The sequence below is a fragment of the Salvelinus fontinalis genome, chromosome 33 (assembly GCF_029448725.1).
Source record: "Salvelinus fontinalis isolate EN_2023a chromosome 33, ASM2944872v1, whole genome shotgun sequence".
Lineage (NCBI taxonomy): Eukaryota > Metazoa > Chordata > Actinopteri > Salmoniformes > Salmonidae > Salvelinus > Salvelinus fontinalis.
In genome coordinates, this window is record NC_074697.1 from 12,309,941 (window position 1) to 12,337,481 (window position 27,541).

At 43.2% G+C, this 27,541-nt stretch overlaps 2 protein-coding genes across 13 annotated transcripts in view; both read right to left on the reverse strand.

The window, feature by feature from the left end:
* LOC129831724 (GDNF family receptor alpha-4-like) overlaps window positions 1–27,541 on the reverse strand; it is a 512,247-nt gene that overhangs the window by 260,295 nt on the left and 224,411 nt on the right. The window lies entirely within an intron of this gene.
* Window positions 1,324–12,584, reverse strand: LOC129831725 (uncharacterized). 12 transcript variants are annotated; one of them, XM_055895123.1, is made up of 4 exons: window positions 12,492–12,583; window positions 12,262–12,460; window positions 9,615–9,633; window positions 1,324–9,431 (listed from the first exon to the last, which is right to left on the reverse strand). In XM_055895123.1, the coding sequence occupies exon 4, from the start codon at window positions 6,203–6,205 to the stop codon at window positions 5,252–5,254; it is 954 nt and encodes a 317-aa protein (XP_055751098.1). In that variant the 5' UTR covers window positions 6,206–9,431; window positions 9,615–9,633; window positions 12,262–12,460; window positions 12,492–12,583; the 3' UTR covers window positions 1,324–5,251. The 12 variants fall into 12 exon arrangements, with proteins under 12 accessions (XP_055751098.1, XP_055751097.1, XP_055751092.1 ...); XM_055895122.1 differs by having other exon boundaries at window positions 1,324–9,450; XM_055895117.1 differs by having other exon boundaries at window positions 1,324–9,556.

Here is a 27,541-nt window from a genome sequence, read left to right on the forward strand (position 1 = left end):
GGCTACCTGCTGGTTACTAGTCCAACACTCTAACCACTAGGCTACCTGCTGGTTACTAGTCCAACGCTCTAACCACTAGGCTACCTGCTGGTTACTAGTCCAACGCTCTAACTACTAGGCTACCTGCTGGTTACTGGCCCAACGCTCTAACCACTAGGCTACCTGCTGGTTACTAGTCCAATGCTCTAACCACTAGGCTACCTGCTGGTTACTGGCCCAACGCTCTAACCACTAGGCTACCTGCTGGTTACTAGTCCAACGCTCTAACCACTAGGCTACCTGCTGGTTACTGGCCCAACGCTCTAACCACTAGGCTACCTGCTGGTTACTAGTCCAATGCTCTAACCACTAGGCTACCTGCTGGTTACTGGCCCAACGCTCTAACCACTAGGCTACCTGCTGGTTACTAGTCCAATGCTCTAACCACTAGGCTACCTGCTGGTTACTGGCCCAACGCTCTAACCACTAGGCTACCTGCTTGTTACTAGTCCAACGCTCTAACCACTAGGCTACCTGCTGGTTACTAGTCCAATGCTCTAACCACTAGGCTACCTGCTGGTTACTAGTCCAACGCTCTAACCACTAGGCTACCTGCTGGTTACTAGTCCAACGCTCTAACCACTAGGCTACCTGCTGGTTACTAGTCCAACGCTCTAACCACTAGGCTACCTGCTGGTTACTAGTCCAATGCTCTAACCACTAGGCTACCTGCTGCTGGACTGTCTGTGTGTGGCAATGCCTCTACTGTTGAACTCTATGTGTTTGAGTTTGAGGGTGGCTGTCTCTGTGAGAATGTTTGTGATGGGGCTCAGGTTTTAGTGTAATGAGGATGTCTCGTTAAAGTAAGACAAACAGTTTAAAGTCTCTCCTCTCTCTCTCTCTCCTCTCTCAGCTGGCAATGGAACAAAGATTCACTAGAAGCTGCTGTCTCTACCAATGTCACTGCAGTCAGTGGGACACACATACTGTACACACACACACACACACACACACACACACACACACACACACACACACACACACACACACACACACACACACACACACACACACACACACACACACACACACACACACACACAGAGACACACACAGAGACACACACAGAGACACACACAGAGACACACACGGATAGACTCTGAGGACAGTCATTGAGCTAAATTGAATATTGGAGTTGACTGTTTTACTGGACTAAACCCCTCTCTCTCTCTCTCCCTGTCTCGCCCCCTCTCTCTCTCTCTCTCTCTCTCTCTCTCTCTCTCTCTCTCTCTCCCTCTCTCTCTCTCCGTCTCGCCCCCTCTCTCTCTCTCACTCTCTCTCTGTCTCGCCCTCTCTCTCTCTCTGTCTCTCTCTCTCTCTCTCTCTCTCTCTCTCTCTCTCTCTCTCTCTCTCTCTCTCTCTCTCTCTCTCTCTCTCTCTCTCTCTCTCTCTCTCTCTGTGTGTGCCTTGTTCCCCTCTAGGAGATAGTAACATACCCTCTCTGTTGAGTGGTTCACCTTAAACCCAAACCGGCCTTGTTCACCGCAAACTACCTGCCCTCCAGGACACCTACACCACCCGATGTCACAGGAAGGCCATAAAGATCATCAAGGACAACAACCACCCGAGCCACTGCCTGTTCACCCCGCTCTCATCCAGAAGGAGAGGTCAGTACAGGTGCATCAAAGCTGGGACCGAGAGACTGAAAAACAGCTTCTATCTCAAGGCCATCAGGCTGTTAAACAGCTTCTATCTCAAGGCCATCAGACTGAAAAACAGCTTCTATCTCAAGGCCATCAGGCTGTTAAACAGCTTCTATCTCAAGGCCATCAGACTGAAAAACAGCTTCTATGTCAAGGCCATCAGACTGAAAAACAGCTTCTATCTCCAGGCCATCAGACTGAAAAACAGCTTCTATCTCAAGGCCATCAGACTGAAAAACAGCTTCTATCTCCAGGCCATCAGACTGTTAAACAGCTTCTATCTCAAGGCCATCAGACTGTTAAACAGCCACCACTAACATTTAGTGGCTGCTGCCAACATACTTTCTCAACTCCAGCCACTTTAATAATGGGAATTGATGGAAATTATGTAAAAATGTATCACTAGCCACTTTAAACAATGCCACTTTATATAATGTTTACATACCCTACATCCCTCATCTCATATGTATATACTGTATTCTATACCATCTACTGCATCTTGCCTATGCCGTTTGGCCATCGCTCATCCATATATTTATATGTACATATTCTCATTCATTCCTTTACACTTGTGTGTATAAGGTATGTCACGCCCTGACCTTAGAGAGACGTTTTATTTCTCTATTTGGGGAGGTCAGCGTGGGCAGTCTAGTTTTCTATTTCTATGTGTGGCCGGGTGTGGTTCCCAATCAGAGGCAGCTGTCTATCGTTGTCTCTGATTGGGAACCATACTTAGGCAGCCTGTTTTTCCACCCTAGTTTGTGGGAAGTTGTTGTTGCACAGTAGCTGAGAACCCTGCAGAACTTTACGTTCGTTTATATTGTTTTGTTGTTTTGTCTGTGTTTCAATATTAAATTATCATGAACACTTTCCACGTTGCGCTTTGGTCTCACTCATTCAACGACGAACGTAACAGTTAGATTACATGTTGGTTATTACTGCACGGTCGGAACTAGAAGCACAAGCATTTTGCTACACTCGCATTAACATCTGCTAAACATGTATGTGACCAATAAAATTTGATTTGATTTCTAGGAGATGGTAACATACTGTCTCTGAGTGGTTCACCCTAAACCCAAACCGGTCTTGTTCCCCTCTAGGAGATGGTACTGTCTCTGAGTGGTTCACCCTAAACCCAAACCGGTCTTGTTCCCCTCTAGGAGATGGTACTGTCTCTGAGTGGTTCACCCTAAACCCAAACCGGTCTTGTTCCCCTCTAGGAGATGGTAACATACTGTCTCTGAGTGGTTCACCCTAAACCCAAACCGGTCTTGTTCACCTCTAGGAGATGGTACTGTCTCTGAGTGGTTCACCCTAAACCCAAACCGGTCTTGTTCACCTCTAGGAGATGGTACTGTCTCTGAGTGGTTCACCCTAAACCCAAACCGGTCTTGTTCCCCTCTAGGAGATGGTACTGTCTCTGAGTGGTTCACCCTAAACCCAAACCGGTCTTGTTCCCCTCTAGGAGATGGTACTGTCTCTGAGTGGTTCACCCTAAACCCAAACCGGTCTTGTCCCCCTCTAGGAGATGGTACTGTCTCTGAGTGGTTCACCCTAAACCCAAACCGGTCTTGTTCCCCTCTAGGAGAGGGTACTGTCTCTGAGTGGTTCACCCTAAACCCAAACCGGTCTTGTTCCCCTCTAGGAGATGGTACTGTCTCTGAGTGGTTCACCCTAAACCCAAACCGGTCTTGTTCCCCTCTAGGAGATGGTACTGTCTCTGAGTGGTTCACCCTAAACCCAAACCGGTCTTGTTCACCTCTAGGAGATGGTACTGTCTCTGAGTGGTTCACCCTAAACCCAAACCGGTCTTGTTCCCCTCTAGGAGATGGTAACATACTGTCTCTGAGTGGTTCACCCTAAACCCAAACCGGTCTTGTTCCCCTCTAGGAGATGGTAACATACCGTCTCTGAGTGGTTCACCCTAAACCCAAACCGGTCTTGTTCACCTCTAGGAGATGGTAACATACTGTCTCTGAGTGGTTCACCCTAAACCCAAACCGGTCTTGTTCCCCTCTAGGAGATGGTAACATACTGTCTCTGAGTGGTTCACCCTAAACCCAAACCGGTCTTGTTCACATCTAGGAGATGGTACTGTCTCTGAGTGGTTCACCCTAAACCCAAACCGGTCTTGTTCACCTCTAGGAGATGGTACTGTCTCTGAGTGGTTCACCCTAAACCCAAACCGGTCTTGTTCACCTCTAGGAGATGGTACTGTCTCTGAGTGGTTCACCCTAAACCCAAACCGGTCTTGTTCCCCTCTAGGAGATGGTACTGTCTCTGAGTGGTTCACCCTAAACCCAAACCGGTCTTGTTCCCCTCTAGGAGATGGTACTGTCTCTGAGTGGTTCACCCTAAACCCAAACCGGTCTTGTCCCCCTCTAGGAGATGGTACTGTCTCTGAGTGGTTCACCCTAAACCCAAACCGGTCTTGTTCCCCTCTAGGAGAGGGTACTGTCTCTGAGTGGTTCACCCTAAACCCAAACCGGTCTTGTTCACATCTAGGAGATGGTACTGTCTCTGAGTGGTTCACCCTAAACCCAAACCGGTCTTGTTCCCCTCTAGGAGAGGGTACCGTCTCTGAGTGGTTCACCCTAAACCCAAACCGGTCTTGTTCACCTCTAGGAGATGGTAACATACTGTCTCTGAGTGGTTCACCCTAAACCCAAACCGGTCTTGTTCCCCTCTAGGAGATGGTAACATACTGTCTCTGAGTGGTTCACCCTAAACCCAAACCGGTCTTGTTCACATCTAGGAGATGGTACTGTCTCTGAGTGGTTCACCCTAAACCCAAACCGGTCTTGTTCACCTCTAGGAGATGGTACTGTCTCTGAGTGGTTCACCCTAAACCCAAACCGGTCTTGTTCACCTCTAGGAGATGGTACTGTCTCTGAGTGGTTCACCCTAAACCCAAACCGGTCTTGTTCCCCTCTAGGAGATGGTACTGTCTCTGAGTGGTTCACCCTAAACCCAAACCGGTCTTGTTCCCCTCTAGGAGATGGTACTGTCTCTGAGTGGTTCACCCTAAACCCAAACCGGTCTTGTCCCCCTCTAGGAGATGGTACTGTCTCTGAGTGGTTCACCCTAAACCCAAACCGGTCTTGTTCCCCTCTAGGAGAGGGTACTGTCTCTGAGTGGTTCACCCTAAACCCAAACCGGTCTTGTTCCCCTCTAGGAGATGGTACTGTCTCTGAGTGGTTCACCCTAAACCCAAACCGGTCTTGTTCCCCTCTAGGAGATGGTACTGTCTCTGAGTGGTTCACCCTAAACCCAAACCGGTCTTGTTCACCTCTAGGAGATGGTAACATACTGTCTCTGAGTGGTTCACCCTAAACCCAAACCGGTCTTGTTCCCCTCTAGGAGATGGTACTGTCTCTGAGTGGTTCACCCTAAACCCAAACCGGTCTTGTTCACCTCTAGGAGATGGTAACATACTGTCTCTGAGTGGTTCACCCTAAACCCAAACCGGTCTTGTTCCCCTCTAGGAGATGGTACTGTCTCTGAGTGGTTCACCCTAAACCCAAACCGGTCTTGTTCCCCTCTAGGAGATGGTACTGTCTCTGAGTTGTTCACCCTAAACCCAAACCGGTCTTGTTCCCCTCTAGGAGATGGTAACATACTGTCTCTGAGTGGTTCACCCTAAACCCAAACCGGTCTTGTTCCCCTCTAGGAGATGGTACTGTCTCTGAGTGGTTCACCCTAAACCCAAACCGGTCTTGTTCCCCTCTAGGAGATGGTACTGTCTCTGAGTGGTTCACCCTAAACCCAAACCGGTCTTGTTCCCCTCTAGGAGATGGTACTGTCTCTGAGTGGTTCACCCTAAACCCAAACCGGTCTTGTTCCCCTCTAGGAGATGGTACTGTCTCTGAGTGGTTCACCCTAAACCCAAACCGGTCTTGTTCCCCTCTAGGAGATGGTACTGTCTCTGAGTGGTTCACCCTAAACCCAAACCGGTCTTGTTCCCCTCTAGGAGATGGTACTGTCTCTGAGTGGTTCACCCTAAACCCAAACCGGTCTTGTTCCCCTCTAGGAGAGGGTACTGTCTCTGAGTGGTTCACCCTAAACCCAAACCGGTCTTGTTCCCCTCTAGGAGATGGTACTGTCTCTGAGTGGTTCACCCTAAACCCAAACCGGTCTTGTTCCCCTCTAGGAGATGGTACTGTCTCTGAGTGGTTCACCCTAAACCCAAACCGGTCTTGTCCCCCTCTAGGAGATGGTACTGTCTCTGAGTTGTTCACCCTAAACCCAAACCGGTCTTGTTCCCCTCTAGGAGATGGTACTGTCTCTGAGTGGTTCACCCTAAACCCAAACCGGTCTTGTTCCCCTCTAGGAGATGGTACTGTCTCTGAGTGGTTCACCCTAAACCCAAACCGGTCTTGTTCCCCTCTAGGAGATGGTACTGTCTCTGAGTGGTTCACCCTAAACCCAAACCGGTCTTGTTCCCCTCTAGGAGATGGTACTGTCTCTGAGTGGTTCACCCTAAACCCAAACCGGTCTTGTTCACCTCTAGGAGATGGTAACATACTGTCTCTGAGTGGTTCACCCTAAACCCAAACCGGTCTTGTTCCCCTCTAGGAGATGGTACTGTCTCTGAGTGGTTCACCCTAAACCCAAACCGGTCTTGTTCACCTCTAGGAGATGGTAACATACTGTCTCTGAGTGGTTCACCCTAAACCCAAACCGGTCTTGTTCCCCTCTAGGAGATGGTACTGTCTCTGAGTGGTTCACCCTAAACCCAAACCGGTCTTGTTCCCCTCTAGGAGATGGTACTGTCTCTGAGTTGTTCACCCTAAACCCAAACCGGTCTTGTTCCCCTCTAGGAGATGGTAACATACTGTCTCTGAGTGGTTCACCCTAAACCCAAACCGGTCTTGTTCCCCTCTAGGAGATGGTACTGTCTCTGAGTGGTTCACCCTAAACCCAAACCGGTCTTGTTCCCCTCTAGGAGATGGTACTGTCTCTGAGTGGTTCACCCTAAACCCAAACCGGTCTTGTTCCCCTCTAGGAGATGGTACTGTCTCTGAGTGGTTCACCCTAAACCCAAACCGGTCTTGTTCCCCTCTAGGAGATGGTACTGTCTCTGAGTGGTTCACCCTAAACCCAAACCGGTCTTGTTCCCCTCTAGGAGATGGTACTGTCTCTGAGTGGTTCACCCTAAACCCAAACCGGTCTTGTTCCCCTCTAGGAGATGGTACTGTCTCTGAGTGGTTCACCCTAAACCCAAACCGGTCTTGTTCACCTCTAGGAGATGGTAACATACTGTCTCTGAGTGGTTCACCCTAAACCCAAACCGGTCTTGTTCCCCTCTAGGAGAGGGTACTGTCTCTGAGTGGTTCACCCTAAACCCAAACCGGTCTTGTTCCCCTCTAGGAGATGGTACTGTCTCTGAGTGGTTCACCCTAAACCCAAACCGGTCTTGTTCCCCTCTAGGAGATGGTACTGTCTCTGAGTGGTTCACCCTAAACCCAAACCGGTCTTGTCCCCCTCTAGGAGATGGTACTGTCTCTGAGTTGTTCACCCTAAACCCAAACCGGTCTTGTTCCCCTCTAGGAGATGGTACTGTCTCTGAGTGGTTCACCCTAAACCCAAACCGGTCTTGTTCCCCTCTAGGAGATGGTACTGTCTCTGAGTGGTTCACCCTAAACCCAAACCGGTCTTGTTCCCCTCTAGGAGATGGTACTGTCTCTGAGTGGTTCACCCTAAACCCAAACCGGTCTTGTTCCCCTCTAGGAGATGGTACTGTCTCTGAGTGGTTCACCCTAAACGTAAAATGTTGAATAAAAATGATTTGATTGAAGTGTTTCCATTTTCTGTACTCCAAAGAAACATTATTTTATTTTATATTTGAAGAAATTGATTTTTTGCAAGCAGTAGTTATATATAATTAAATGTGGAGTGGAGCTTCGACATCACACATCCATTAGCATTTGTCACAATAAAGACCAAAGAAACATCCACCCTGTCAAACAGATTAAAAAGTATTTGATAATTACAACAATAAAACCTGGGTCAGTGGAAACCAGCCTAATGAACTCCAATCCTGTCTCCTGTTAATACCCCTGTCTCCTGTTAATACACCTGTCTCCTGTTAATACACCTGTCTCCTGTTAATACACCTGTCTCCTGTTAATACACCTGTCTCCTGTTAATACACCTGTCTCCTGTTAATACACCCGTCTCCTGTTAATACACCTGTCTCCTGTTAATACCCCTGTCTACTGTTAATACACCTGTCTACTGTTAATACACCTGTCTCCTGTTAATACACCTGTCTCCTGTTAATACACCTGTCTCCTGTTAATACACCTGTCTCCTGTTAATACACCTGTCTCCTGTTAATACACCTGTCTGTTAATACACCTGTCTCCTGTTAATATACCTGTTAATACCCCTGTCTCCTGTTAATACACCTGTCTCCTGTTAATACACCTGTCTCCTGTTAATACACCTGTCTCCTGTTAATACACCTGTCTCCTGTTAATACACCTGTCTACTGTTAATACACCTGTCTCCTGTTAATACACCTGTCTCCTGTTAATACACCTGTCTGTTAATACACCTGTCTCCTGTTAATATACCTGTTAATACACCTGTCTACTGTTAAAACACTTGTCTCCTGTTAATACACCTGTCTCCTGTTAATACACCTGTCTCCTGTTAATACACCTGTCTCCTGTTAATACACCTGTCTGTTAATACACCTGTCTCCTGTTAATACACCTGGGTAGACACCTGTCTCCTGTTAATACACCTGTCTCCTGTTAATACACCTGGGTAGACACCTGTCTCCTGTTAATACACCTGTCTCCTGTTAATACACCTGTCTCCTGTTAATACACCTGTCTCCTGTTAATACACCTGTCTCCTGTTAATACACCTGTCTCCTGTTAATACACCTGTCTCCTGTTAATACACCTGTCTGTTAATACACCTGTCTCCTGTTAATACACCTGTCTGTTAATACACCTGTCTCCTGTTAATACACCTGGGTAGACACCTGTCTCCTGTTAATACACCTGTCTCCTGTTAATACACCTGTCTCCTGTTAATACGCCTGTCTCCTGTTAATACACCTGTCTCCTGTTAATACACCTGTCTCCTGTTAATACACCTGTCTCCTGTTAATATCACCTGTCTCCTGTTAATACACCTGTCTACTGTTAATACACCTGTCTCCTGTTAATATCACCTGTCTCCTGTTAATATCACCTGTCTCCTATTAATACACCTGTCTCCTGTTAATATCACCTGTCTCCTGTTAATACACCTGTCTCCTGTTAATACACCTGTCTCCTGTTAATACACCTGTTAATACACCTGTCTCCTGTTAATACACCTGTCTCCTGTTAATACACCTGTCTCCTGTTAATACACCTGTCTCCTGTTAATACACCTGTCTGTTAATACACCTGTCTCCTGTTAATATACCTGTTAATACACCTGTCTACTGTTAAAACACTTGTCTCCTGTTAATACACCTGTCTCCTGTTAATACACCGGTCTCCTGTTAATACACCTGTCTCCTGTTAATACACCTTTCTCCTGTTAATACACCTGTCTCCTGTTAATACACCTGTCTCCTGTTAATACACCTGTCTCCTGTTAATATACATGTTAATACACCTGTCTCCTGTTAATATACCTGTTAATACACCTGTCTACTGTTAATACACCTGTCTCCTGTTAATACACCTGTCTCCTGTTAATACACCTGTCTCCTGTCAATACACCTGTCTAATGTTAATACACCTGTCTCCTGTTAATACACCTGTCTCCTGTTAATACACCTGTCTCCTGTTAATATCACCTGTCTCCTGTTAATACACCTGTCTCCTGCTGTCTCCTGTTAATAAACCTGTCTCCTGTTAATACACCTGTCTACTGTTAATATCACCTGTCTCCTGTTAATACACCTGTCTCCTGTCAATACACCTGTCTAATGTTAATACACCTGTCTCCTGTTAATACACCTGTTAATACACCTGTTAATACACCTGTCTCCTGTTAATACACCTGTTAATACACCTGTTAATACACCTGTTAATACACCTGTCTCCTGTTAATACACCTGTCTCCTGTTAATAAACCTGTCTCCTGTTAATACACCTGTCTCCTGTTAATACACCTGTCTCCTGTTAATACACCTGTCTCCTGTTAATACACCTGTCTCCTGTTAATAAACCTGTCTCCTGTTAATACACCTGTCTCCTGTTAATACACCTGTCTCCTGTTAATACACCTGTCTCATGTTAATATCACCTGTCTCCTGTTAATACACCTGTCTCCTGTTAATACACCTGTCTCCTGTTAATACACCTGTCTCATGTTAATACACCTGTCTCCTGTTAATACATCTGTCTCCTGTTAATACACCTGTCTGTTAATACACCTGTCTCCTGTTAATACACCTGTTAATACACCTGTCTCCTGTTAATACACCTGTCACCTGTTAATACACCTGTCTCCTGTTAATACAACTGTCTCCTGTTAATACACCTGTCTCCTGTTAATACACCTGTCTCATGTTAATATCACCTGTCTCCTGTTAATACACCTGTCGTCTGTTAATACACCTGTCTCCTGTTAATACACCTGTCTCCTGTTAATACACCTGTCTCCTGTTAATACACCTGTCTCCTGTCAATACACCTGTCTACTGTTAATACACCTGTCTCCTGTTAATACACCTGTCTCCTGTTAATACACCTGTTTCCTGTTAATACACCTGTCTACTGTTAATACACCTGTCTCCTGTTAATACACCTGTCTCCTGTTAATACACCTGTCTCCTGTTAATACACCTGTCTCCTGTTAATACACCTGTCTCCTGTTAATACACCTGTCTCCTGTTAATACACCCGTCTCCTGTTAATACACCTGTCTCCTGTTAATACACCTGTCTCCTGTTAATACACCCGTCTCCTGTTAATACACCTGTCTCCTGTTAATATCACCTGTCTCCTGTTAATACACCTGTCTCCTGTTAATACACCTGTCTCCTGTTAATATCACCTGTCTCCTGTTAATACACCTGTCTCCTGTTAATACACCTGTCTCCTGTTAATACACCTGTCTCCTGTTAATATCACCTGTCTCCTGTTAATACACCTGTTAATACACCTGTCTCTTGTTAATACACCTGTCTCCTGTTAATACACCTGTCTCCTGTTAATACACCTGTCTCCTGTTAATACACCTGTTTCCTGTTAATACACCTGTCTCCTGTTAATACACCTGTCTCCTGTTAATACACCTGTCTCCTGTTAATATCACCTGTCTCCTGTTAATACACCTGTTAATACACCTGTTAATACACCTGTCTCCTGTTAATACACCTGTCTCCTGTTAATACACCTGTCTCATGTTAATACACCTGTCTCCTGTTAATATCACCTGTCTCCTGTTAATACATCTGTCTCCTGTTAATAAACCTGTCTCCTGTTAATAAACCTGTCTCCTGTTAATAAACCTGTTAATACACCTGTCTCCTGTTAATACATCTGTCTCCTGTTAATACACCTGTCTCCTGTTAATAAACCTGTTAATACACCTGTCTCTTGTTAATACACCTGTCTCCTGTTAATACACCTGTCTCCTGTTAATACACCTGTCTCCTGTTAATACACCTGTCTCCTGTTAATACACCTGTCTCCTGTTAATATACCTGTTAATACACCTGTCTCCTGTTATTACACCTGTCTCCTGTTAATACACCTGTCTCCTGTTAATACACCCGTCTCCTGTTAATACACCCGTCTCCTGTTAATACACCCGTCTCCTGTTAATACACCTGTCTCCTGTTAATACACCCGTCTCCTGTTAATACACCGGTCTCCTGTTAATACACCTGTCTCCTGTTAATACACCTGTCTCCTGTTAATACACCTGTCTCCTGTTAATACACCCGTCTCCTGTTAATACACCCGTCTCCTGTTAATACACCTGTCTCCTGTTAATACACCTGTCTCCTGTTAATACACCCGTCTCCTGTTAATACACCCGTCTCCTGTTAATACACCCGTCTCCTGTTAATACACCTGTCTCCTGTTAATACACCTGTCTCCTGTTAATACACCTGTCTCCTGTTAATACACCTGTCTCCTGTTAATATCACCTGTCTCCTGTTAATACACCTGTCTCCTGTTAATATCACCTGTCTCCTGTTAATACACCTGTTAATATCACCTGTCTCCTGTTAATACACCTGTCTCCTGTTAATACACCTGTCTCCTGTTAATACACCTGTCTCCTGTTAATACACCTGTCTCCTGTTAATACACCTGTCTCCTGTTAATACACCTGTCTCCTGTTAATACACCTGTCTCCTGTTAATACACCTGTCTCCTGTTAATACACCCGTCTCCTGTTAATACACCTGTCTCCTGTTAATACCCCTGTCTCCTGTTAATATACCTGTTAATACACCTGTCTCCTGTTATTACACCTGTCTCCTGTTAATACACCTGTCTCCTGTTAATACACCCGTCTCCTGTTAATACACCTGTCTCCTGTTAATATCACCTGTCTCCTATTAATACACCTGTCTCCTGTTAATATCACCTGTCTCCTGTTAATACACCTGTCTCATGTTAATACACCTGTCTCCTGTTAATACACCTGTCTCCTGTTAATATCACCTGTCTCCTATTAATACACCTGTCTCCTGTTAATATCACCTGTCTCCTGTTAATACACCTGTCTCATGTTAATACACCTGTCTACTGTTAATACACCTGTCTCCTGTTAATACACCTGTCTCCTGTTAATACACCTGTCTACTGTTAATACACCTGTCTCCTGTTAATATACATGTTAATACACCTGTCTCCTGTTAATACACCTGTCTCCTGTTAATACACCTGTCTCCTGTTAATACACCTGTCTCCTGTTAATACACCTGTCTCCTGTTAATACACCTGTCTCCTGTTAATACACCTGTCTCCTGTTAATACACCTGTCTCCTGTTAATACACCTGTCTCCTGTTAATACACCTGTCTCCTGTTAATACCCCTGTCTCCTGTTAATACACCTGTCTCCTGTTAATACACCTGTCTCCTGTTAATACACCTGTCTCCTGTTAATACACCTGTCTCCTGTTAATACCCCTGTCTCCTGTTAATACACCTGTCTCCTGTTAATACACCTGTCTCCTGTTAATACACCTGTCTCCTGTTAATACACCTGTCTCCTGTTAATACACCTGTCTCCTGTTAATACACCTGTCTCCTGTTAATACACCTGTTAATACACCTGTCTCCTGTTAATACACCTGTCTCCTGTTAATACACCTGTCTCCTATTAATACACCTGTCTCCTGTTAATACACCTGTCTCCTGTTAATACACCTGTCTCCTGTTAATACACCTGTCTCCTGTTAATACACCTGTCTCCTGTTAATACACCTGTCTCCTGTTAATACACCTGTCTCCTGTTAATACACCTGTCTCCTGTTAATACACCTGTCTCCTGTTAATACACCTGTCTCCTGTTAATACACCTGTCTCCTGTTAATACACCTGTCTCCTGTTAATACACCTGTCTCCTGTTAATACACCTGTCTCCTGTTAATACACCTGTCTCCTGTTAATACACCTGTCTCCTGTTAATACACCTGTCTCCTGTTAATACACCTGTCTCCTGTTAATACACCTGTCTCCTGTTAATACACCTGTCTCCTGTTAATACACCTGTCTCCTGTTAATACACCTGTCTCCTGTTAATACACCTGTCTCCTGTTAATATCACCTGTCTCCTGTTAATACACTTGTCTCCTGTTAATACACCTGTCTCCTGTTAATACACCTGTCTCCTGTTAATACACCTGTCTCCTGTTAATACACCTGTCTCCTGTTAATACACCTGTCTCCTGTTAATACACCTGTCTCCTGTTAATACACCTGTCTCCTGTTAATATCACCTGTCTCCTATTAATACACCTGTCTCCTGTTAATACACCTGTCTCCTGTTAATACACCTGTCTCCTGTTAATATACATGTTAATACACCTGTCTCCTGTTAATACACCTGTCTCCTGTTAATACACCTGTCTCCTGTTAATACACCTGTCTCATGTTAATACACCTGTCTCCTGTTAATACACCTGTCTCCTGTTAATACACCTGTCTCCTGTTAATACACCTGTCTCCTGTTAATACACCTGTCTCCTGTTAATAAACCTGTTAATACACCTGTCTCCTGTTAATACACCTGTCTCCTGTTAATACACCTGTCTCCTGTTAATACACCTGTCTCCTGTTAATACACCTGTCTCCTGTTAATACACCTGTCTCCTGTTAATACACCTGTCTCCTGTTAATACACCTGTCTCCTGTTAATACACCTGTCTCCTGTTAATACACCTGTCTCCTGTTAATACACCTGTCTCCTGTTAATACATCTGTCTCCTGTTAATAAACCTGTCTCCTGTTAATACACCTGTCTCCTGTTAATACACCTGTCTCCTGTTAATACACCTGTCTCCTGTTAATACACCTGTCTCCTGTTAATACACCTGTCTCCTGTTAATACACCTGTCTCCTGTTAATACACCTGTCTCCTGTTAATACACCTGTCTCCTGTTAATACACCTGTCTCCTGTTAATACACCTGTCTCCTGTTAATACACCTGTCTCCTGTTAATACACCTGTCTCCTGTTAATACACCTGTCTCCTGTTAATACACCTGTCTCCTGTTAATACATCTGTCTCCTGTTAATAAACCTGTCTCCTGTTAATACACCTGTCTCCTGTTAATACACCTGTCTCCTGTTAATACACCTGTCTCCTGTTAATACACCTGTCTCCTGTTAATACACCTGTCTCCTGTTAATACACCTGTCTCCTGTTAATACACCTGTCTCCTGTTAATACACCTGTCTCCTGTTAATACACCTGTCTCCTGTTAATACACCTGTCTCCTGTTAATACACCTGTCTCCTGTTAATACACCTGTCTCCTGTTATTAAACCTGTTAATACACCTGTCTCCTGTTAATAAACCTGTTAATACACCTGTCTCCTGTTAATACACCTGTCTCCTGTTAATACACCTGTCTCCTGTTAATACACCTGTCTCCTGTTAATACACCTGTCTCCTGTTAATACACCTGTCTCCTGTTAATACACCTGTCTCCTGTTAATACACCTGTTAATACACCTGTCTACTGTTAATACACCTGGGTAGACACCTGTCTACTGTTAATAAACCTGGGTAGACACCGGTCTACTGTTAATACACCTGGGTAGACACCTGTCTACTGTTAATAAACCTGGGTAGACACCTGTCTACTGTTAATAAACCTGGGTAGACACCTGTCTCCTGTTAATGTACCTGTTAATACACCAGTCTACTGTTAATACACCTGGGTAGACACCTGTCTACTGTTAATAAACCTGGGTAGACACCTGTCTACTGTTAATAAACCTGGGTAGACACCTGTCTCCGGTTAATAAACCTGGGTAGACACCTGTCTACTGTTAATACACCTGGGTAGACACCGGTCTACTGTTAATAAACCTGGATAGACACCTGTCTACTGATCATAAACCTGGGTAGACACCTGTCTACTGTTAATACACCTGGGTAGACACCGGTCTACTGTTAATAAACCTGGATAGACACCTGTCTACTGTTAATAAACCTGGGTAGACACCTGTCTACTGTTAATACACCTGTCTCCTGTTAATACACCTGGGTAGACACCTGTCTACTGTTAATAAACCTGGGTAGACACCTGTCTACTGTTAATACACCTGTCTACTGTTAATAAACCTGGGTAGACACCTGTCTACTGTTAATACACCTGTCTACTGTTAATAAACCTGGGTAGACACCGGTCTACTGTTAATAAACCTGGATAGACACCTGTCTCCTGATCATAAACCTGGGTAGACACCAGTCTACTGTTAATAAACCTGGATAGACACCTGTCTACTGATCATAAACCTGGGTAGACACCAGTCTACTGTTAATAAACCTGGGTAGACACCTGTCTCCTGATCATAAACCTGGGTAGACACCTGTCTACTGTTAATAAACCTGGGTAGACACCTGTCTACTGTTAATAAACCTGGGTAGACACCTGTCTCCTGTTAATGTACCTGTTAATACACCAGTCTACTGTTAATACACCTGTCTCCTGTTAATGTACCTGTTAATACACCTGTCTACTGTTATTACACCTGGGTAGACACCTGTCTACTGTTAATAAACCTGGGTAGACACCTGTCTACAGTTAATAAACCTGGATAGACACCTGTCTCCTGTTAATAAACCTGGATAGACACCTGTCTCCTGTTAATGTACCTGTTAATACACCAGTCTACTGTTAATACACCAGTCTACTGTTAATACACCTGTCTACTGTTAATAAACCCGGGTAGACACCTGTCTCCTGTTACTACACCTGTTAATACACCTGTCTCCTGTTAATAAACCTGGAGAGACACCTGTCTCCTGTTAATAAACCTGGGTAGACACCTGTCTCCTGTTAATATACCTGTTAATACACCTGTCTCCTGTTAATAAACCTGGATAGACACCTGTCTCCTGTTAATGTACCTGTCAATACACCTGTCTCCTGATAATACACCTGTCTACTGTTAATACACCAGTCTACTGTTAATACACCTGTCTACTGTTAATAAACCTGGATAGACACCTGTCTCCTGTTAATAAACCTGGATAGACACCTGTCTCCTGTTAATAAACCTGGATAGACACCTGTCTCCTGTTAATAAACCTGGGTAGACACCTGTCTCCTGTTAATAAACCTGGATAGACACCTGTCTCCTGTTAATAAACCTGGATAGACACCTGTCTACTGTTAATAAACCTGGATAGACACCTGTCTACTGTTAATAAACCTGTTAATACACCTGTCTACTGTTAATAAACCTGGGTAGACACCTGTCTACTGTAAATACACCTGTCTACTGTTAATAAACCTGGGTAGACACCTGTCTACTGTTAATAAACCTGGGTAGACACCTGTCTACTGTTAATACACCTGTCTACTGTTAATAAACCTGGTTAGACACCTGTCTCCTGTTAATACACCTGGGTAGACACCTGTCTCCTGTTAATAAACCTGGGTAGACACCTGTCTACTGTTAATAAACCTGGGTAGACACCTGTCTACTGTTAATACACCTGTCTACTGTTAATAAACCTGGGTAGACACCTGTCTCCTGTTAATAAACCTGGATAGACACCTGTCTACTGTTAATAAACCTGTCTACTGTTAATAAACCTGTTAATACACCCGTCTACTGTTAATAAACCTGGGTAGACACCTGTCTACTGTTAATAAACCTGGATAGACACATGTCTACTGTTAATAAACCTGTTAATACACCTGTCTACTGTTAATAAACCTGTTAATACACCTGTTTCCTGTTAATACACCTGGGTAGACACCTGTCTACTGTTAATAAACCTGGATAGACACCTGTCTACTGTTAATAAACCTGTCTACTGTTAATAAACCTGTTAATACACCTGTCTACTGTTAATAAACCTGGGTAGACACCTGTCTACTGTTAATAAACCTGTCTACTGTTAATAAACCTGTTAATACACCTGTCTACTGTTAATAAACCTGGGTAGACACCTGTCTACTGTTAATAAACCTGGATAGACACCTGTCTACTGTTAATATACATGTTAATACACCTGTCTCCTGTTAATACACCTGTCTCCTGTTAATACACCTGTCTCCTGTTAATACACCTGTCTCCTGTTAATACATCTGTCTCCTGTTAATACACCTGTCTCCTGTAAATACACCTGTCTCCTGTTAATACCCCTGTCTACTGTTAATACACCTGTCTACTGTTAATACACCTGTTAATACACCTGTCTACTGTTAATACACCTGTCTCCTGTTAATACACCTGTCTCCTGTTAATACACCTGTCTCCTGTTAATAAACCTGGGTAGACACCTGTCTCCTGTTAATGTACCTGTTAATACACCAGTCTACTGTTAATAAACCTGTTAATACACCTGTCTACTGTTAATAAACCTGGTTAGACACCTGTCTCCTGTTAATACACCTGGGTAGACACCTGTCTCCTGTTAATGTACCTGTTAATACACCAGTCTACTGTTAATACACCTGTATACTGTTAATAAACCTGGGTAGACACCTGTCTCCTGTTAATAAACCTGGATAGACACCTGTCTACTGTTAATAAACCTGGGTAGACACCTGTCTACTGTTAATACACCTGTCTCCTGTTAATAAACCAGGATAGACACCTGTCTCCTGTTAATAAACCTGGATAGAAACCTGTCTACTGTTAATAAACCTGGGTAGACACCTGTCTCCTGTTAATAAACCTGTTAATACACCTGTCTACTGTTAATAAACCTGGGTAGACACCAGTCTACTGTTAATAAACCTGGATAGACACCTGTCTACTGTTAATACACCTGTCTACTGTTAATAAACCTGGTTAGACACCTGTCTCCTGTTAATACACCTGGGTAGACACCTGTCTCCTGTTAATAAACCTGGGTAGACACCTGTCTACTGTTAATAAACCTGGGTAGACACCTGTCTACTGTTAAAACACCTGTCTACTGTTAATAAACCTGGGTAGACACCTGTCTACTGTTAATACACCTGTCTCCTGTTAATACACCTGTCTCCTGTTAATACACCTGTCTCCTGTTAATAAACCTGGATAGACACCTGTCTCCTGTTAATAAACCTGGATAGACACCTGTCTCCTGTTAATGTACCTGTTAATACACCAGTCTACTGTTAATATACCTGTTAATACACCTGTCTCCTGTTAATAAACCTGGATAGACACCTGTCTCCTGTTAATGTACCTGTTAATACACCAGTCTACTGTTAATACACCTGTCTACTGTTAATAAACCTGGGTAGACACCTGTCTACTGTTAATAAACCTGGGTAGACACCTGTCTCCTGTTAATAAACCTGGGTAGACACCTGTCTACTGTTAATAAACCTGGGTAGACACCTGTCAACTGTTAATAAACCTGGGTAGACACCTGTCTACTGTTAATAAACCTGGGTAGACACCTGTCTACTGTTAATAAACCTGGGTAGACACCTGTCTCCTGTTAATAAACCTGGGTAGACACCTGTCTACTGTTCATAAACCTGGATAGACACCTGTCTACTGTTAATAAACCTGGGTAGACACCTGTCTACTGTTAATAAACCTGGGTAGACACCTGTCTCCTGTTAATAAACCTGGGTAGACACCTGTCTACTGTTAATAAACCTGGGTAGACACCTGTCTCCTGTTAATACACCTGTCTACTGTTCATAAACCTGGATAGACACCGGGCTCCTGTTAATACACCTGGGTAGACACCTGTCTACTGTTAATGTACCTGTTAATACACCAGTCTACTGTTAATAAACCTGGGTAGACACCTGTCTACTGTTAATAAACCTGGGTAGACACCTGTCTACTGATCATAAACCTGGGTAGACACCTGTCTACTGATAATACACCTGTCTACTGTTAATACACCTGTCTACTGTTAATACACCTGGGTAGACACCTGTCTACTGTTAATAAACCTGGGTAGACACCTGTCTACTGATCATAAACCTGGGTAGACACCTGTCTACTGATAATACACCTGTCTACTGTTAATACACCAGTCTACTGTTAATACACCTGGGTAGACACCTGTCTACTGTTATTAAACCTGGGTAGACACCTGTCTCCTGTTAATAAACCTGGGTAGACACCTGTCTACTGTTCATAAACCTGGATAGACACCTGTCTACTGTTAATAAACCTGGGTAGACACCTGTCTACTGTTAATAAACCTGGGTAGACACCTGTCTCCTGTTAATAAACCTGGGTAGACACCTGTCTACTGTTAATAAACCTGGGTAGACACCTGTCTACTGTTAATAAACCTGGGTAGACACCTGTCTACTGTTAATACACCTGTCTACTGTTAATAAACCTGGGTAGACACCTGTCTACTGTTAATAAACCTGGGTAGACACCTGTGTACTGATAATAAACCTGGGTAGACACCTGTCTACTGTTAATACACCTGTCTACTGTTAATAAACCTGGGTAGACACCTGTCTACTGATAATACACCTGTCTACTGTTAATACACCTGGGTAGACACCTGTCTACTGTTAATAATCCTGGGTAGACACCTATCTACTGATAATACACCTGTCTACTGATAATACACCTGTCTACTGTTAATACACCTGGGTAGACACCTGTCTACTGTTAATAAACCTGGGTAGACACCTGTCTACTGTTAATACACCAGTCTACTGTTAATAAACCTGGGTAGACACCTGTCTACTGTTAATACACCTGGGTAGACACCTGTCTACTGTTAATAAACCTGGGTAGACACCTGTCTACTGTTAAAACACCTGTCTACTGTTAATACACCTGTCTACTGTTAATACACCTGTCTACTGTTAAAACACCTGTCTACTGTTAATACACCTGTCTACTGTTAATAAACCTGGGTAGACACCTGTCTACTGTTAATACACCTGGGTAGACACCTGTCTACTGTTAATAAACCTGGGTAGACACCTGTCTACTGATAATACACCTGTCTACTGTTAATACACCTGGGTAGACACCTGTCTACTGTTAATAAACCTGGGTAGACACCCGTCTACTGTTAATACACCTGTCTACTGTTAATAAACCTGGGTAGACACCTGTCTACTGATAATACACCTGTCTACTGTTAATACACCTGGGTAGACACCTGTCTACTGTTAATAATCCTGGGTAGACACCTGTCTACTGATAATACACCTGTCTACTGATAATACACCTGTCTCCTGTTAATACACCTGTCTCCTGTTAATACACCTGTTAATACACCTGTCTACTGTTAATACACCTGGGTAGACACCTGTCTACTGTTAATAAACCTGGGTAGACACCGGTCTACTGTTAATACACCTGGGTAGACACCTGTCTACTGTTAATAAACCTGGGTAGACACCTGTCTACTGTTAATAAACCTGGGTAGACACCTGTCTCCTGTTAATGTACCTGTTAATACACCAGTCTACTGTTAATACACCTGGGTAGACACCTGTCTACTGTTAATAAACCTGGGTAGACACCTGTCTACTGTTAATAAACCTGGGTAGACACCTGTCTCCGGTTAATAAACCTGGGTAGACACCTGTCTACTGTTAATACACCTGGGTAGACACCGGTCTACTGTTAATAAACCTGGATAGACACCTGTCTACTGATCATAAACCTGGGTAGACACCTGTCTACTGTTAATACACCTGGGTAGACACCGGTCTACTGTTAATAAACCTGGATAGACACCTGTCTACTGTTAATAAACCTGGGTAGACACCTGTCTACTGTTAATACACCTGTCTCCTGTTAATACACCTGGGTAGACACCTGTCTACTGTTAATAAACCTGGGTAGACACCTGTCTACTGTTAATACACCTGTCTACTGTTAATAAACCTGGGTAGACACCTGTCTACTGTTAATACACCTGTCTACTGTTAATAAACCTGGGTAGACACCGGTCTACTGTTAATAAACCTGGATAGACACCTGTCTCCTGATCATAAACCTGGGTAGACACCAGTCTACTGTTAATAAACCTGGATAGACACCTGTCTACTGATCATAAACCTGGGTAGACACCAGTCTACTGTTAATAAACCTGGGTAGACACCTGTCTCCTGATCATAAACCTGGGTAGACACCTGTCTACTGTTAATAAACCTGGGTAGACACCTGTCTACTGTTAATAAACCTGGGTAGACACCTGTCTCCTGTTAATGTACCTGTTAATACACCAGTCTACTGTTAATACACCTGTCTCCTGTTAATGTACCTGTTAATACACCTGTCTACTGTTATTACACCTGGGTAGACACCTGTCTACTGTTAATAAACCTGGGTAGACACCTGTCTACAGTTAATAAACCTGGATAGACACCTGTCTCCTGTTAATAAACCTGGATAGACACCTGTCTCCTGTTAATGTACCTGTTAATACACCAGTCTACTGTTAATACACCAGTCTACTGTTAATACACCTGTCTACTGTTAATAAACCCGGGTAGACACCTGTCTCCTGTTAATACACCTGTTAATACACCTGTCTCCTGTTAATAAACCTGGAGAGACACCTGTCTCCTGTTAATAAACCTGGGTAGACACCTGTCTCCTGTTAATATACCTGTTAATACACCTGTCTCCTGTTAATAAACCTGGATAGACACCTGTCTCCTGTTAATGTACCTGTCAATACACCTGTCTCCTGATAATACACCTGTCTACTGTTAATACACCAGTCTACTGTTAATACACCTGTCTACTGTTAATAAACCTGGATAGACACCTGTCTCCTGTTAATAAACCTGGATAGACACCTGTCTACTGTTAATAAACCTGGGTAGACACCTGTCTACTGTTAATACACCTGTCTCCTGTTAATACACCTGGGTAGACACCTGTCTACTGTTAATAAACCTGGGTAGACACCTGTCTACTGTTAATACACCTGTCTACTGTTAATAAACCTGGGTAGACACCTGTCTACTGTTAATACACCTGTCTACTGTTAATAAACCTGGGTAGACACCGGTCTACTGTTAATAAACCTGGATAGACACCTGTCTCCTGATCATAAACCTGGGTAGACACCAGTCTACTGTTAATAAACCTGGATAGACACCTGTCTACTGATCATAAACCTGGGTAGACACCAGTCTACTGTTAATAAACCTGGGTAGACACCTGTCTCCTGATCATAAACCTGGGTAGACACCTGTCTACTGTTAATAAACCTGGGTAGACACCTGTCTACTGTTAATAAACCTGGGTAGACACCTGTCTCCTGTTAATGTACCTGTTAATACACCTGTCTACTGTTATTACACCTGGGTAGACACCTGTCTACTGTTAATAAACCTGGGTAGACACCTGTCTACAGTTAATAAACCTGGATAGACACCTGTCTCCTGTTAATAAACCTGGATAGACACCTGTCTCCTGTTAATGTACCTGTTAATACACCAGTCTACTGTTAATACACCAGTCTACTGTTAATACACCTGTCTACTGTTAATAAACCCGGGTAGACACCTGTCTCCTGTTAATACACCTGTTAATACACCTGTCTCCTGTTAATAAACCTGGAGAGACACCTGTCTCCTGTTAATAAACCTGGGTAGACACCTGTCTCCTGTTAATATACCTGTTAATACACCTGTCTCCTGTTAATAAACCTGGATAGACACCTGTCTCCTGTTAATGTACCTGTCAATACACCTGTCTCCTGATAATACACCTGTCTACTGTTAATACACCAGTCTACTGTTAATACACCTGTCTACTGTTAATAAACCTGGATAGACACCTGTCTCCTGTTAATAAACCTGGATAGACACCTGTCTCCTGTTAATAAACCTGGATAGACACCTGTCTCCTGTTAATAAACCTGGGTAGACACCTGTCTCCTGTTAATAAACCTGGATAGACACCTGTCTCCTGTTAATAAACCTGGATAGACACCTGTCTACTGTTAATAAACCTGGATAGACACCTGTCTACTGTTAATAAACCTGTTAATACACCTGTCTACTGTTAATAAACCTGGGTAGACACCTGTCTACTGTAAATACACCTGTCTACTGTTAATAAACCTGGGTAGACACCTGTCTACTGTTAATAAACCTGGGTAGACACCTGTCTACTGTTAATACACCTGTCTACTGTTAATAAACCTGGTTAGACACCTGTCTCCTGTTAATACACCTGGGTAGACACCTGTCTCCTGTTAATAAACCTGGGTAGACACCTGTCTACTGTTAATAAACCTGGGTAGACACCTGTCTACTGTTAATACACCTGTCTACTGTTAATAAACCTGGGTAGACACCTGTCTCCTGTTAATAAACCTGGATAGACACCTGTCTACTGTTAATAAACCTGTCTACTGTTAATAAACCTGTTAATACACCTGTCTACTGTTAATAAACCTGGGTAGACACCTGTCTACTGTTAATAAACCTGGATAGACACCTGTCTACTGTTAATAAACCTGTTAATACACCTGTCTACTGTTAATAAACCTGTTAATACACCTGTTTCCTGTTAATACACCTGGGTAGACACCTGTCTACTGTTAATAAACCTGGATAGACACCTGTCTACTGTTAATAAACCTGTCTACTGTTAATAAACCTGTTAATACACCTGTCTACTGTTAATAAACCTGGGTAGACACCTGTCTACTGTTAATAAACCTGTCTACTGTTAATAAACCTGTTAATACACCTGTCTACTGTTAATAAACCTGGGTAGACACCTGTCTACTGTTAATAAACCTGGATAGACACCTGTCTACTGTTAATATACATGTTAATACACCTGTCTCCTGTTAATACACCTGTCTCCTGTTAATACACCTGTCTCCTGTTAATACACCTGTCTCCTGTTAATACATCTGTCTCCTGTTAATACACCTGTCTCCTGTAAATACACCTGTCTCCTGTTAATACACCTGTCTCCTGTTAATACACCTGTCTCCTGTTAATACACCTGTCTCCTGTTAATACACCTGTCTCCTGTTAATACACCTGTCTACTGTTAATACACCTGTCTCCTGTTAATACACCTGTCTCCTGTTAATAAACCTGTTAATACACCTGTCTCCTGTTAATACACCTGTCTCCTGTTAATACACCTGTCTCTTGTTAATACACCTGTCTCCTGTTAATACACCTGTCTCCTGTTAATACACCTGTTTCCTGTTAATACACCTGTCTCCTGTTAATACACCTGTCTCCTGTTAATACACCTGTTAATACACCTGTCTACTGTTAATACACCTGTCTCCTGTTAATACACCTGTCTCCTGTTAATACACCTGTCTCCTGTTAATAAACCTGGGTAGACACCTGTCTCCTGTTAATGTACCTGTTAATACACCAGTCTACTGTTAATAAACCTGTTAATACACCTGTCTACTGTTAATAAACCTGGTTAGACACCTGTCTCCTGTTAATACACCTGGGTAGACACCTGTCTCCTGTTAATGTACCTGTTAATACACCAGTCTACTGTTAATACACCTGTATACTGTTAATAAACCTGGGTAGACACCTGTCTCCTGTTAATAAACCTGGATAGACACCTGTCTACTGTTAATAAACCTGGGTAGACACCTGTCTACTGTTAATACACCTGTCTCCTGTTAATAAACCTGGATAGACACCTGTCTCCTGTTAATAAACCTGGATAGAAACCTGTCTACTGTTAATAAACCTGGGTAGACACCTGTCTCCTGTTAATAAACCTGTTAATACACCTGTCTACTGTTAATAAACCTGGGTAGACACCAGTCTACTGTTAATAAACCTGGATAGACACCTGTCTACTGTTAATACACCTGTCTACTGTTAATAAACCTGGTTAGACACCTGTCTCCTGTTAATACACCTGGGTAGACACCTGTCTCCTGTTAATAAACCTGGGTAGACACCTGTCTACTGTTAATAAACCTGGGTAGACACCTGTCTACTGTTAAAACACCTGTCTACTGTTAATAAACCTGGGTAGACACCTGTCTACTGTTAATACACCTGTCTCCTGTTAATACACCTGTCTCCTGTTAATACACCTGTCTCCTGTTAATAAACCTGGATAGACACCTGTCTCCTGTTAATGTACCTGTTAATACACCAGTCTACTGTTAATACACCTGTCTACTGTTAATAAACCTGGATAGACACCTGTCTCCTGTTAATAAACCTGGATAGACACCTGTCTCCTGTTAATGTACCTGTTAATACACCAGTCTACTGTTAATATACCTGTTAATACACCTGTCTCCTGTTAATAAACCTGGATAGACACCTGTCTCCTGTTAATAAACCTGGATAGACACCTGTCTCCTGTTAATGTACCTGTTAATACACCAGTCTACTGTTAATACACCTGTCTACTGTTAATAAACCTGGGTAGACACCTGTCTACTGTTAATAAACCTGGGTAGACACCTGTCTCCTGTTAATAAACCTGGGTAGACACCTGTCTACTGTTAATAAACCTGGGTAGACACCTGTCAACTGTTAATAAACCTGGGTAGACACCTGTCTACTGTTAATAAACCTGGGTAGACACCTGTCTACTGTTAATAAACCTGGGTAGACACCTGTCTCCTGTTAATAAACCTGGGTAGACACCTGTCTACTGTTCATAAACCTGGATAGACACCTGTCTACTGTTAATAAACCTGGGTAGACACCTGTCTACTGTTAATAAACCTGGGTAGACACCTGTCTCCTGTTAATAAACCTGGGTAGACACCTGTCTACTGTTAATAAACCTGGGTAGACACCTGTCTACTGTTAATAAACCTGGGTAGACACCTGTCTCCTGTTAATACACCTGTCTACTGTTCATAAACCTGGATAGACACCGGGCTCCTGTTAATACACCTGGGTAGACACCTGTCTACTGTTAATGTACCTGTTAATACACCAGTCTACTGTTAATAAACCTGGGTAGACACCTGTCTACTGTTAATAAACCTGGGTAGACACCTGTCTACTGATCATAAACCTGGGTAGACACCTGTCTACTGATAATACACCTGTCTACTGTTAATACACCTGTCTACTGTTAATACACCTGGGTAGACACCTGTCTACTGTTAATAAACCTGGGTAGACACCTGTCTACTGATCATAAACCTGGGTAGACACCTGTCTACTGATAATACACCTGTCTACTGTTAATACACCAGTCTACTGTTAATACACCTGGGTAGACACCTGTCTACTGTTATTAAACCTGGGTAGACACCTGTCTCCTGTTAATAAACCTGGGTAGACACCTGTCTACTGTTCATAAACCTGGATAGACACCTGTCTACTGTTAATAAACCTGGGTAGACACCTGTCTACTGTTAATAAACCTGGGTAGACACCTGTCTCCTGTTAATAAACCTGGGTAGACACCTGTCTACTGTTAATAAACCTGGGTAGACACCTGTCTACTGTTAATAAACCTGGGTAGACACCTGTCTACTGTTAATACACCTGTCTACTGTTAATAAACCTGGGTAGACACCTGTCTACTGTTAATAAACCTGGGTAGACACCTGTGTACTGATAATAAACCTGGGTAGACACCTGTCTACTGTTAATACACCTGTCTACTGTTAATAAACCTGGGTAGACACCTGTCTACTGATAATACACCTGTCTACTGTTAATACACCTGGGTAGACACCTGTCTACTGTTAATAATCCTGGGTAGACACCTATCTACTGATAATACACCTGTCTACTGATAATACACCTGTCTACTGTTAATACACCTGGGTAGACACCTGTCTACTGTTAATAAACCTGGGTAGACACCTGTCTACTGTTAATACACCTGTCTACTGTTAATAAACCTGGGTAGACACCTGTCTACTGTTAATACACCTGGGTAGACACCTGTCTACTGTTAATAAACCTGGGTAGACACCTGTCTACTGTTAAAACACCTGTCTACTGTTAATACACCTGTCTACTGTTAATACACCTGTCTACTGTTAAAACACCTGTCTACTGTTAATACACCTGTCTACTGTTAATAAACCTGGGTAGACACCTGTCTACTGTTAATACACCTGGGTAGACACCTGTCTACTGTTAATAAACCTGGGTAGACACCTGTCTACTGATAATACACCTGTCTACTGTTAATACACCTGGGTAGACACCTGTCTACTGTTAATAAACCTGGGTAGACACCCGTCTACTGTTAATACACCTGTCTACTGTTAATAAACCTGGGTAGACACCTGTCTACTGATAATACACCTG

Coding starts and splice junctions, on each gene's coding strand:
- LOC129831725 (XM_055895120.1), bottom strand. CDS start 6,205: ATGTTACCATCTCCTAGAGGTGAACAAGACCGGTTTGGGTTTAGGGTG.